We start from the raw sequence: 14,419 nt of genomic DNA on the forward strand, positions 1-14,419 counted from the left end.
TTGATTCCAACCAGACCAGCAGCTTCTGGCAAAAGAAGGGAATTCTACTAGTCCTCTCTATCCCTTTCTGTCCCTTGTCAGGGCAGGGGATTTGGATGTTTGGACAAGTTTTTCCTTCACCTAAAATTTCCTATAACAAACAGAATAGACTGTAGGGGTCATATTAATAGCACTTGTCATCATTACTCTGGCAGTGCTGTCTCATTCTACCCAGTTTCCCTCAACCATGCAACACCTTATGCAAGACATAGTTACTCATACTACTACTTCTTCCTCTTTCACCCCTCCTCCTCTTTCTGCTTCCCATATTTACTTTCACAATGAAATCTCTTCTTCTCTGACCCATTTGTTTCTTGTTGCCTAACAAGATCAAAGTGCCTTAAAGCATTGAGTCAATCTATTCATCTCAGTCATTATGCCAGTGTACTGCCTTAAAATGGAAACTATCATTAAAACCATGCTTTTACATTTTATCTGTCATGGACATGAATATAAAATGAAAGCATAAACTTATGACACCACCTTTTCTGGAATATTCTAGAATTTATACAACAAATTAGCATTTTCAAAGTAATCACCAAGATACAGTAATACAAATATCCCATGATGTAATCGTTGCTACAAATGTTTGGCAACTTCTCTTTTGAAATCAGGGGGTGACATAATATAGTGGAAAAAACATGAGGTTCTGAGGTGATCCAGTTTTTGTTTTTGTTTTTTGTTTGTTTGTTTTTTACAGGGACATAGAGAGAGAGTCAGAGAGAGGGATAGACAGGGACAGACAGACAGGAATGGAGAGAGATGAGAAGCATCAATCATCAGTTTTTTGTTGTGAGACCTTAGTTGTTCATTCATTGCTTTCTTATATGTGCCTTGACCGGGGGCCTTCAGCAGACCGAGTAACCCCTTGCCCGAGCCAGCAACCTTGGGTCCTAGCTGGTGAGCTCTGCTCAAACTAGATGAGCCCACGCTCAAGCTGGCGACCTCGGGGTCTCAAACCTGGGTCCTCTGCATCCCAGTCCGACACTCTATTCACTGTGCCACCGCCTGGTCAGGCTCTTCTTCATCCTTTTTTCCTTTTTCTTTTTTTAGAGAGAGAGGGAGAAGGAGAGGAAGAGAGAGGTACAGACAGATGGACAGGAAGAAAAAGATGAGAAGTATCAATCCATAGTTGTGGCACCTTAGTTTTTCATTGAGTGCTTTCTCATATGTGCCTTGACCTGGGGGCTCCAGCAGAGCCAGTGACCTTGGGCTCAAGCCAGTGACTTTGAGCTTCAAGCCAGCGACCATGGGGTGATGTCTATGATCCTATACTCAAGCCAGAGACCCCATGCTCAAGCTGGATAAGCCTGCAGATTTGTCTTTTCTTTGAATCACATACTAGCTGTGCAGTGTTGTCAGGTATTGATCTCAGAGCTTCTAGTTCCCTCCACATGAAATGAGGTTAAGATTATTGGTCTTGCTGAGTTTTGTAGTGAATCAATAAAGTTTGTGAAAGGGCCAGGCCATAGTGAGTGCTTGATATTTTGATGCTTCTATATTAGAGTCAATTTATCATTAGCACAAGAAAATTATTGTCCCCATACACTCTCCCTTACTTGATGTCTCTGTTTTCCCCTTCCTCTTTTGTGTTCTATCAAACTCAACTATATTCTTCCTTTAAAAATTAGGAATAGAAAAACACATATAAAACACCTAGACACAGACAACAGTGTTGTGACAGCCAGAGGGAAAGGAGGTAGGGTAGGTGAGGGTGGGCAAAGAGGGCAAAATGGGGACAAAAGGGATTTTGTTTGGGGCAATAGGCGCACGATACAGTGTGCACATATTTTATTGAATTGCACACCTGAAATTATGCCTTAATAAATTCCATTAAAAATAAATAAATAAATTTTGAGAAAAATAAAAAATAAGGAATTCAGTCTTAATAGCATTTTATCACTTAATTAAAATATTTATACATAAAAATTAGGAAATGGAGGGAACTTTTCTGACTTTATATATATCAAAACCTACAACAAATAAAATAATTAATGAAAAATCTATAGATGCCTTCTGATTATCCCAAAACATTTTTATCATCGCTATAATTTAATATAGTATTGGAGATTGTGACTAATATAAGACCAACATAAAGGAAAGGCATAGCAAATGTATGAATTTTAAAAAGAAATACATAAAGTCCATTACTTGTAAAGACTATAATCATTAACAGATAAACTTAATAGACTATGCAGTCATGTTTTCAAAGCTAATAAGGCAGTTCATGGGGGGTGAACACAATACGGTGTACAGAGATGTGCTGTAGAGTTATGTACCTGAAACCTGTATAATTTTGTTGACTAATGCCACCCCAATAAGTTAAATTAAAAATTTTTTAAAATTCTGGCCTGTGGTGGTGCAGTGAATAAAGCTTCAATCTGAAATGTTGAGGTCATTTGTTCGAAACCCTGGGCTTGCCTGGTCAAGGCACATATGGGAGTTGATGCTTCCTGCTCCCCTCCTCTCTTTTTCTCTCTGTCACTCTCTCCTCTCTAAAAAATGAATAAATAAATAAATCAGATCATTTATAATAACATGGATGGACCTTGATAACATTATACAGAGTGAAATAAGTAAATCAGAAAAAACTAAGAACTATATGAATTCATACATAGATGGGACATAAAAATGAGACTCATGGACATGAACAAGAATGTGATGGCAACAGGGGTGGGGGGTGGGGAGAGGGGGGATGAGGCGAGGAAGGAGAGAGGGGGTGGGGGAGGGGAGCGGCACAAATAAACCAGATAGAAGGTGACGGAAGACAATTTGACTTTGGGTGAGGGGTATGCAGTATAATCAAATGTCAAAATAATCTGGAGAAGTTTTTTCTCAACATATGTACCCTGATTTATCAATGTCACTGCATTAAATTTAATAATAATAAAAAAATGTTAAAAAAACAACAAGAGATTAATATATAGAATATATAAGAAACCCAATTGATAAGTGGAAAAAGAATACAACTAAGCAGGTCACTGAAAGAAAAGTCCGAATGGTTACCAAATATATGGAAAGATTCTCAAAATCATAAATATTAAGAAATATGTCAATAAAAGACAATGAGGTATCACTTTAATATCACAAGAATTACAAAAATGATAAGTTAATAATACCAAGGGTTACTAATATTGTAAGCAGTAGGTGGCTTACTTATAAAAACTTTTTAAAGTCATGTTTTGTGATTTTATTCATTGTAATACTATGATGATCATCATTGTACCATTCAAAAAAAATTCCCATTTCATTAGGTATATTTTTATAATCGATACTTGTTTTGTGATTCTTAGAATTAAAAATAGTGCTAGAAAATGTCATATATTTTTGTGTGCATAAGAAAATACATATAGCTTGACCACATGGTTGCACAGTGGATAGAGCGTTGACCTGGGACACTGAGGGCCCAGGTTTAAAACCTCAAGGTCACCGGGTTGAGTATGGGCTTATCACCATGAGCATGAGCTCACAGCTTGAGTGTGGGGTTGCTGGCTTGAGGGTGGGATCATAGACATGACCTCATGGTCACTGGGTTGAGCACAAAGGTCACTGACATAAAGCCCAAGGTTGCTGGCTTGAACAAGGGGTCACTCGCTCTGCTGTAGCCCCCGGTCAAGGCACACATGAGAGAATAACCAATGAACAACTAAGGTGGTGAAACAAAGACTTGATGCTTCTCATCTCTCTCCCTTCCTGTCTGTCTGTCCCTGTCTGTCCCTTACTCTGTCTCTCTCTTGCTAACACACACACACACACACACACACACACACACACACACACGAAGAAAACAACCCAACAGAACTTCCTTTCTTCCTCTGACTAGCAGTTTTCTTGAGACAAGAGCTAGGAGATCCATACAGAGGTGTGCTGGTGTTGGCCTCGAGTTAGGCAAGGGGAAAATACCTTTTATTGAGCACCACGGTGTACCAGGCATCAAGCTGGGCACTTTACGTTGTCTTCTTGAATATATATAACATTATGAGGGAATAGGTATTATGATCCCATTGTATGGATAAGGAAAGAGGTCCAGAGGGGTTAAATATATAATTTTTCAAAGGCACAGGATTAGAGTCTAGTTCTGTTTGGGCTGGTGCTCTTTTTACTACATAACCATGAATGATTGTGGGAACAAGTGGACACTGGGAGTCAAGGCTGGAGAAAATTTGGTCAACACACATCAGAAGGTAGACCGACAGAGCTAAGTTTATTGTCGTTGCATTTTTTCTGCTTACCAGGAATGCTATATGCTAGTAATGGGTTTAATTGTCTGAGAGATGTAAATGCAATTTATGGTGAAATGAGTGGTTTTAAAGCAAGGACTCTGTAGTCTCTGTATTCAATCACATTGAGAGAGAAGTGACCCATCAACCTTATTTTTCCCCTACCATAGATGATTCTTTTAACTGGACTGGGATCCATAGACCCCAAAGTGCATCTCCAGTGGTGAAATTTCAGCAGAGTGACATGAAGTCTGGGAAGTTTCTTAATTCTCTAAATTAAATCAAATATGCAATTGCTTTCCATGCCTCTATGTGCTAACAATTCTGATTATATGAGAAATAACGCTGGTCTTTGCTGAGATACATAGAGGTTGCTTTAGAAATGGATTTGCTTTGAAATTTAACTTTGGGAGAATTTTTGTTTAATTTTCTTAAAGCAGCTGTGGAATACTGAGATAGAAATTTAAACCACTTTCTTTTTTACTTTGCAGCAAAATCACATGTATTGGCTTTTCTTCAAAAGTGAACATCATACATGTGAAAGGATCTTTTTTCTAACGGTCATTCTGAGGCCTTGGGCTGACAGGATGGGGTCAAAGAACCTCCCGCCTCCTCAGGAGCTCTGGCTCGTTTTAATTGTATTTTCTCTGCTGTCTTTGGCAGAGACATACGGATTTAGTAAATGCACACAGTATGAATTGGACATTCACCATGTTTTCTGTATTCAGAAAAAGATCACCAACTTGACAGATGCCATTGATGACATTCCTGGATACACTACTCACCTCAATCTGACACAAAACCAAATTCAGGTCCTTCCTTTCTATTGCTTCACGAATCTGTCAGCTCTGGTGGACTTGAGACTGGAGTGGAATTCTATTTGGAAGATTGATGAGAGAGCCTTCTGGGGACTTGAAAATCTGACCCTTTTGAACTTAGTAGAAAATAAGCTTCAAAGTGTGAACAACTCTTTTGAGGGCCTGTCCAACTTGGAGACTTTGCTACTGAGCCATAATAAAAATACCAGCATTCACAAAAATGCCTTTGCCCTCTTTACAAGTTGAAACACTTAAGCTTATCTAGAAACCTTATTTCCAATTTTTCAATATTCTTGAAGCAGTCCAGCATCTTCCACGCTTGGAATATCTTAATCTTACTAACAACTTCATCACCTCCTTGGACCGTAAACCCAGGTCATCAGACTCATTGCCCCAGCTCAGCCTTTGGAAGAACAACCTAATAGAATTAAATTTCTCTGCTTTGTCACTGCCTAATCTGACCACTCTAAATGTCTCTCAGAATAGCCATGGAGTCATCCAGAATGTGGCTTTGGAAACTTTGCCTCACCTGAAGAGCTTGAATCTGAGTGGAACACTGATGAAACTGGAGATGCTTCCAGCCAAACACCTACAGAATCTAAGGGAAATGGACTTTAGTGACCAGGAGTTTAGAGGTGGTCATTTAAACTTGACCAGCATGTGTCACCTCCTCAGACATTTGCCCATGTTAGAGGTTTTAGTTTTTAGGTAAAAAGCCACTGTTCCAGGGGACATAAAGCACCTTGTCAACTGTACTAGACTTTTGTCTCTTGACCTGAGTCAAAACTATGATCTGGTTTACCTCAATGACAGTGAGTTCAATGCTATGCCCAGCCTCCAAAGGCTGAATTTAAATAACTGCCAACTGGCCCTGGCTGGTTGGCTCAGTGGTAGAGCATCAGCCTTGTGTGTGGAAGTCCAGAGTTTGGTTCCTGGCCAGGGCACATGGGAGAAGCGCCCATCTGCTTCTCTACCCCTCCCCTCTTCTTTCTCCCTCTTTCTTCCCCTCCCACAGTCAAACCTCTATTGGAGCAAAGTTGGCCCAGGTGCTGAGGATGGCTCCATGGCCTCTGCCTCAGGTGCTAGAATGGCTCCGGTTGCAGCAGAGCAACAGCCCAGATGGGTAGAGCTACACCCCCTGGTGGGCATGCCGGGTGGATCCCGCCCATTTGGGCGCATGCAGGAGTCTGTCTGACTGTCTCCCCGCTTCTCACATTGGAAAAATGCCGGGGTCCAGCCCCGGGGGGGATCCAGGGGTCCCACAGGAGGAGACGGCGTTGGCGAAAATGGAGTGAGAGAGCCGAATTCTTTTCTTTCTCTTTATTCTCCGGTTAGCATTTACTGCCAGGCATCTCTGCTCAATGCTAGTATAGCTCCCTTTTTATACACACACACCGAGTTACAATCACATGGTGTTAATTATTGCTTTTGTTTCACTATGTTTTCATGTTTCCGGATAACAGTTAATTTACATCTATGAGTCACAAATCAGGTAGCAAATCATTCAAAATAACTTGAATAACAACATCAGTAAAAGCTTTTAAAGTATTAGTCTGTTATGAGTTAAGGGGCAGAGAGAGATTTAGCAGATGACTAACAATGGACCACCGCTTGCTCAGGTAAATGGCCTTGAGTTTATGCAGTGTCCTACAAGATTCTGAAAGGCTTGCCTCTAAAGAAATTAACATAACATTAAGAATAGCTTTCACCCAAAGATATGCAGAGTGCACTTGCAACACAAGACATTAACTGTTATTACTTCCTACATTTTATTTAAACACTAGTTAAGTTCTGACTCTATTCTTCTCAGAATATACCACTATTTGCAGATCAAATAAGCAGGAAGAAAGGAATGTTTCTCTACTTATCACATGAAAAGGCTAGGGAGGAAAAAATATTGAGTGAAGGCCGAAGGGTGCTCTGTGCACAGCCACTGCCTCCTAAGTCACAATTTATTCTTTTTAACATGATTAAGAAGGAATTCTCCTACAGACTTAACCCTTTACGAGGGATATCATAGCCAGCCTCTTATGTCTATGAGCCCAGTTCAAGGGGCTTACAGGCTTTTCTGTGGAACTCACACCCTCTGTCTCATTTCCAAAGAAATCACTACGAATCTACAGGGAAAGCACGGTACTATTATCCCTGTGCCATAATTAATAGCACATACCCAGAAAAGGGGGGATATAAGGCCAGATTAATTCAAAAAGTCAAAGCGGGAAGTATCGTTGTGCCTTTCCTTTGCGGTGACTTTGTCACTCCACAGCCATTGGTCTTCTCTGCTGTGACTTTGTCAATCAGTAGTTTTTGATCTTCTTCTGCTGTGACCTTGTCAGCCAGCAGTTGTGGGTCTCCTTCTGCTGTGACCTTGTCAGCCAGCAGTTGTGGGTCTTCTCCTGCTGTGACCTTGTCAGCCAGCAGTTGTGGGTCTTCTTCTGCTGTGACCTTGTCAGCCAGCAGTTGTGGATTGGCTCCTGACAGAAAAATACAAAAATAATCATCATAATAATAATAACTGCCAACTTTCCTTTGTCACCAACCAGACCTGGAGTGCCCTCCAGAACTTGACAGCCCTAGATCTGAGCCACAACAGGTTTACAAGTTTTCCAAATTTTGCATTTTCATCCTTGATTTTTACCTACAATCTCTCTTCCTCTCTAGAAATCCCATCACAGTACTCAATGACATGGCCTTCTATGGGCTGTAGTCTTTGAAGGAGCTCAACTTGGCAGGGTGCTGGATAGTGGAAATTGACAAAAACTCCTTTGCTCAATTTCCAAATTTAGAGAGTTTAGATCTTGGAGACAACAATATTCGGACTCTAAAACGCAGAACCTTTCAGTTTCTGAAGAAACTCCAAAGTTCTGATTCTCTCCCGGAATCACCTAAATGTTATACAGAAGAATGCATTTTATGGCCTTACTTGTTAATCCAAATTCGGAGGAACCCGAAATATGGAAGACAGGAGCAAAGTCCGTCGTTTACACATTAAAGTTTTATTGTCTAGCTTGGCCAAGCGGCGGGAACTCCGACAGAAATCTGACGGAGAGCGCGCTGGCCTTTTGTTCTACTTAGTTTTTATAGTTTTGTAAGTGGGAAGTACAGAAGCAAAAATTGCAATTAGGAGCCCCTTACCGCTATTGGTTATAGTCATATGTCCTTTAACATGATAGGACCACGTTCAATTTGCAAACCATACATCATTTTGGAGAAAACAAAATTTACAAGTCAACACAATGGTAGAAAAGATATCTCTTTACATATTAAAAGGCCTTCCTATATTTTCTAGTGTTCATCTGCCATCTCTCTGTCCAGAGTCAGAGGTATTAACCACATGCATTTACATAAGAGGTAGTTTCTGTGGGGACAAATGCCCGCAAATGGCTCATAGTTATAAGAAAAGGTTTATTTTGGCTTTTCCCTTCCTGCACCTGGCTAGCCATTCACTCCTTTCCCCACAGGTGTGGTGGAATGTCAGGGAATCTATGCTTTCCTTCCCTTTTCATTTACAATACAATGGCAAGATCCATCCTGGTTATGCCAATCACACAGTACAGAGACTATTCTCACAATTTCTCTTCACACCTTAACCCAAATTAATAAAATGTCCTCCAAGCCTCCTAAAATATTAATATTAATTCTGTAGCCTTTGGTACTTTACAGCACCTGCGGATTAAATGGCTCAGTGGCTCCTCATTACTTACCTCTATAAACTTGACCTGGCATACAATGTATTGTCAAGTTTTCAAGGAGGCCTTTTCTTGGGCCTTGAAAATCTAGAAGTTTTGAATCTCAGCTTTAATAAAATTACATATGAAAGCACTAGGACCTTGCAATTTCCTCCATTTATGAACCTTAAGTCTTTGAAACAACTCAACCTAGAAAGACAAATGCATGGGATTCAGGTTGTTCCAACCAACTTCTTCCAAGGGCTGAATGGCTTGCAGGAGCTACTCCTAGGCAAAAATTCCATGGTATTCCTGGATCATCTCCAATTTGATTCCCTGACTAATTTCACAAGGTTGGATATCTCAGGAACAAAATCTGGAGACCAAAGCCTTTATTTAATCATTTTTTTATTCCAAAAACTTAAAATACTGCACCTAGAAAACAACAACATTGAGACACTGGCTCCTGAAATTTTCTCTGGCTTAGAAAGCCTTCAGGTCTTCTCTTTAAGATTCAACAGCCTGGAAGTCATTAATCAAAGTCATCTGGAGAACCTGAAGTCTCTGAGGTTCTTTGATATCTACGGGAACAAACTTCAGTGCAACTGTGACAATGTGTGGTTCAAGAACTGGTCAATAAACAAAGCAAATGTCCATATCCTTACCTCCGGAGCTACCACTGTCAGCAGCCAAATACCCAGAGTTTGTTGATAGACTTTGATGATGCTATGTGTAATGTTGACCTCAGGAAGGTTTACTTCTTCTACTCCTTCAGTCTGGTCTTCACAATCATGATCTTCTTTTTTTTCAGTGCCAGGATAACTTCATTTCTATGGTATGGGCTCTACATATTGCAAGACTGGTACCTGGCCAAGTGGCATAGGACAGAGAAGGAGTTCATCTATTATGCCTTTGTCTCTCACTGCCACTGATGAGCAGTGGGTGTATGAAGAGCTTGTTCCAGCTCTAGAAAAAGGCAGTCATCCCATCTTTAAGCTCTGTCTTCACCACCAGGACTTTGAACCAGGAGCGGACATCTTTGAGAACATTCAGAATGCCATCAACACATGCCGGAAAACTGTGTATGGTTAGTAACCACTACCTGTGAAGTGAATGGTGCCGCCTTGAGGTGCAGCTGGCCAGCATCAAGATGTTCTATGAGCATGAGGATGTCATCATCTTGATCTTCCTGGAAAAGATCCCAAACTATAAGTTATCCAGCTATCACCGACTCAGGAAACTTGTGAAGAGGCAGACATTTATCACCTGGCCAGAGAGTGTCCATGAGAGGCCACTCTTCTGGGCCCATATTGGAAATGCATTGGGCAACAAATCTGTGAAGAAAGACAATGCTAAGCTGATTGTGACTGGATGATTTAAAGTTTCTGTGATCTCAAATCCAATGTAGTCCCAAGTATGTGTAGACTAAGAGTGACTGAATGTATCTGTTCTGCAGGGAAAGGACATGAACTTCTCATGAGCATCAGACCCAGGATCATCTGGTTGATGTCAATTGGGCAGTCGGAAGAGTGAAGGAGGCTGCTTGAGGAAGCTTCAGAAACAGTGTCCCCACTCTAGGGGATTGGATATTTGGAAAGTATATCTGTTTTATTAAGTATAAGACTTGGGACACAAGTCATCTGGAAGTCTGGGGATCAGGGAGCCCTCATAGGTGCTTGAGAACATTGCTCATCCAGTTTCTCCAAATCAGTTTCTGTCAAGATAGACTGAATTGTGCTCCTAATAAGAATCTGTAAGAACAGAAATATCACATACAGACCTCAATAGAAGAAAAAGAAAAGGTTCTGGTGTATTCTTCTTTAGGGCATAATATTTCAAAGGTCAGCTTTTTCCTCTAAGTCAGAGTCCAAGAGTTAAGAGAGTTCTAGTTTGCACCCATCAATTTACTTAATGCAAAGCAGCCTTTATGAACTAGCAGTGTAATGATGGCTGCAGAAATGATCACTTAGGTGTAATAAAATAGACTTCATGAAGCAGTTTCTGGAAGGGGTACAGACTCTAGTGAGTTTATGCTTCAGGCATCACACCAGTGTTCTGTAGCAGGCAATGCTTGTTGGAAGCAGCACCCAGCTTAGGGGCCATGGCTTTTGTATTAAGCAAAAGAGCTACGAATTCCTGTAGGAAGGCATTTCCTATAGGAAAAGTGGTACAAATTTCTGGAGCAAGAGGGACCATAGGGACCCAGAAGAGATCAGCCTATAGTGGGAGTAGTATGGTACTAACACTTCTCTTTTCTGATTGCCTCTCTGTAATGCCAGTCCACATTGGAATTGGGCAGATGGTAGAGGAACTGTGGATTCAGAAAGCAGTGAGCACCTCCATTTAATAGAATCTCACAATGGTGGATGAGCCAACAAGCAGAGCAAACTGCTTCTCAGGCAAAAGCACAGCCAAAACAGCCCCTCGCAGTGGCGGGCAGGCAATCCGCAATCCGCCATCCACCATCCAGAGCACTGAGGGCAAGCACTTGTAGTCTTATATAGACTATAGCCCAGTGGTAGTCAACCTGGTCCCTACCGCCCACTAGTGGGCATTCCAGCTTTCATGGTGGGCGGTAGCAAAGCAACCAAAATATAAATAAAAAGATAGATTTAACTATAGTAAGTTGTTTTATAAAGATTTATTCTGCCAAACTTAGCGAAAATCCAACATAAAGTACTTGGTAAGTAATTCTTATCATATGCTCTAACTTTTCTGTAACTCTGCTTTATAAATTTTATAAAGTAAAGTTACTTCCCTACTTTATAATAATCACCATTACTGTGGAACCAGTGGGTGGTTAGAAATTTTTACTAACAGAGATACAAAAGTGGGTGGTAGGTATAAAAAGGTTGACTACCCCTGCTATAGATGGTGTGACCACTAATCAGACAAAGTGCTTGCAGCTGGTGAACCAGCAAGCAAGCCTAACAGAGCTGTTTTCCCCACTCTCTCCACAAGGAATTGGCCTTTAGTTGCTGGCTTCCTTCTCCAGTCTTCCCCTTAGCCTTAGGACTCTGAGAAGAATTTGATGAGGAAAACACCATGAAGAGCACAGATTTTAGTGGGTGGGGTAGCCAAATGTTTACTTCAGTGGAACCTTGCCAGGTCTCTTTGTAACATAACTGATGAGAGAACAGCATGTTTTGGACAGGACTACTGTTAAACCATTAACAACAACAAAATATAATCAAGACCTGACCAGGTGGTAGCACAGCAGATAGAGTGTCAGACTGAGACGCGGAGGCCCCAGGTTCAAAACCCCAAGGTTGCCGGCTTGAGCGTGAGCTCATCCAGCTTGAGCGTGGTGGGGTCACTGACTTGAGCGTGGATCATAGACGTGATCTCATGGTTGCTGGCTTGAGTCTTAAGGTCACTGGCTTAAGCAAGGGGTCACTCGCTTTGCTGGAGACCCCCCAAGCCCCAATCAAGGAGCATATGAGAAAGCAATTAATGAACAACTAAGGTGCCACAATGAAAAATTGATGTTTCTCATCTCTCTCCCTTCCTGTCTGTCTGTCCCTATCTGTCACTCTCTCTGACTCTCTCTGTCTCTTTTATTTTAATTTTTAAACAGGCTTTATGAGTGTAGATTTCTATAAGTTAGAAGTAATGTACTATACACTTACATGCCCGTGTTTCTGACCCAAGCTAAGGGGCTGGAGAAAGAAACTTGGAATAGTCCCAAGTGAACTTGGGAAACTAGAGCAATGATGAAACCTAAGATTTCTCAGAAATAATTTTAAGTGAAGATAGTCCTATCTGGAAGTTGATATTGATGTCTCTGCCTCTCCCTTCCTCTCTCTAGTATCAATTAATAACAACAACAACAAAATAGGACAAATATTCTCTCAATTACCTAGATTCAAAGTGCTTTTCTGTGGGTTTATCAGCATGAGTCCAAACCTCACAAAGCACCTTCCAAAATTGGGTTCCTAAGTGTTACAGTTGGCAGTCCAATAGACTGGATACATGAGTCATGTGAATAAAAAAATCAAGGGCTAGACACTGAGACATCCCCTTGTGTCCCACAACTGGAAGAATTAGTAGTTGAACTTTAAGTAGTTTTCTGCTTCTTGGCAGATGGCCGTTCAAATACATCTCGTACCCCAGCTGCCTTTTGTTTAAAGAACTTCGTGTTCTGGGCACTCTCTTGACCCCATGCTGAGTCAAAGGAGGTGGTGTCCTGATCCACAAGGTGGGTGTATTTGGTACGACCAGAGTGCCCAAAGTTCTTGACCTGCATGACTTTGGGAAGAATAGTTTTGTTGAAATGATCCTCCAGGGTAGGTGCACTGAAATCTCTCTTGTATACTTCTTCATCCTCATCCATGAAAAAGGCACCCCGGTGATAATATTGTACTTCTGTAAGAACTTGTATTTTCCCTTAACAGCTTTGTTGGTAATAACTTTGCCATTCGCCCGAAGCTCAGCTCGCCTCTCTTCCTCAGTTAAGTTTCGCATACGTTTGATTTCTGCCTTCTCCTTCTCAAGTGCTTCTCTATCTTCTCTGTCCCTCTTGATTCTCTTTAGCTCCCGAACTTTCCATGCCTCATATTCCTCCTCATCATTTTCATCATCAGTATTCAGTGCATCCAGTGCAGCCAGGGATCGCTTGTTTTCCTCCAGCTCTTTCTTGGTCTCCTCTTCTACAGTCTCTTGAGTGTGGACTTGCGCCTCTCCTCAGCCATGCGTTTTGCCTCCTGCTCCAACTCCTTCTGTTTCAATGCTTCAGCTTCACGTTCTTGAACTGTTTCTCGATCCTTCTTTCAAATGAAGACTGGCTTAAGACGAGGCTCCATCTCATCTTCACTGTCTGTGTACTCTTCGTACTTGGACTCTGATTCCTCCCCAGACTGTCCTTCATCTTCCACTTCCATGACTTCCATCTCTTAATTTTTTCTCTCCTGTGCTCGCTGACGTATCATGCCACGCCGCCGCTTTATTTCCTCATCATCAATTTCTTCCTCTTCTTCTTCACTGCTGTCTTCTTGTTCCACGCGCCAAGCATCTCCTTCTACTTCTGAGTCACTTTCTCCTACCACTTCAGGCTCCACTATTTTCCGATGTCGAGCCAATCTCTCTTCCACATCTTCACTAATACGGTTCTGTTAACGCCGGAGCTGAGGGTCGCTAGGAATCCTCCTCCTGTTCCTCAGGTTCTGCTTCTTGTTCTTTGGCTTTCTTAATGAACTGAAATTCTTCATCCTCCTCATCTGAGGACTCCATAGGGGCATAGTCTGGCCTCTTTACAGATACATAACGTTTTACCTTCACTTTTTCCATCGAAATCTCACCTTTCTCATTGCGAACAGGGACGGCACCAGCCGTGGACTGAATGCGAGGTTGTTTCATGAGTGCGCTTGGGACTGACATGTTCATGGCCGTGGCGGTACTCCCGAAACTTCACTGATTCCAAATAGTAAACAGCTACAACACCGAAGAACAGAAAATACTCTTGTGGTCCTAGAAATCAGACTCTCTCTGTCTCTGTCAAAAAAAATCCAAGGGCACTGAGATTGGCACTCTTCCAGACTTGGTGAGAGCTCATCCAACTACTACTATCCTCTTACCTTCCTCTTGTGGGTCTTTACTGAAGAGAATTGGAGAAATGACTCAAAAATAAAACTGTTGGCCCTGGCCAGTTGGTCCAGTGGTAGAGTGTCAGCTGGCA

General features: G+C 41.6%; 1 protein-coding gene and 1 pseudogene across 1 annotated transcript; one reads left to right on the forward strand and one right to left on the reverse strand.

The window, feature by feature from the left end:
* Window positions 1–4,846: 4,846 nt before the first annotated feature.
* Window positions 4,847–10,120, forward strand: LOC136386370 (toll-like receptor 13). The gene is given in 10 exon segments (XM_066357817.1): window positions 4,847–5,303; window positions 5,306–5,359; window positions 5,362–5,946; window positions 7,604–7,707; window positions 7,710–7,937; window positions 7,939–7,996; window positions 8,774–9,400; window positions 9,403–9,664; window positions 9,666–9,824; window positions 9,826–10,120. Coding segments are annotated over 10 exon segments (2,829 nt in total).
* A 2,609-nt stretch (window positions 10,121–12,729) lies between these two features.
* On the reverse strand, window positions 12,730–14,213 carry LOC136385595 (microfibrillar-associated protein 1 pseudogene; annotated as a pseudogene).
* Window positions 14,214–14,419: the final 206 nt, after the last annotated feature.

Source organism: Saccopteryx leptura, chromosome X (assembly GCF_036850995.1).
Source record: "Saccopteryx leptura isolate mSacLep1 chromosome X, mSacLep1_pri_phased_curated, whole genome shotgun sequence".
Lineage (NCBI taxonomy): Eukaryota > Metazoa > Chordata > Mammalia > Chiroptera > Emballonuridae > Saccopteryx > Saccopteryx leptura.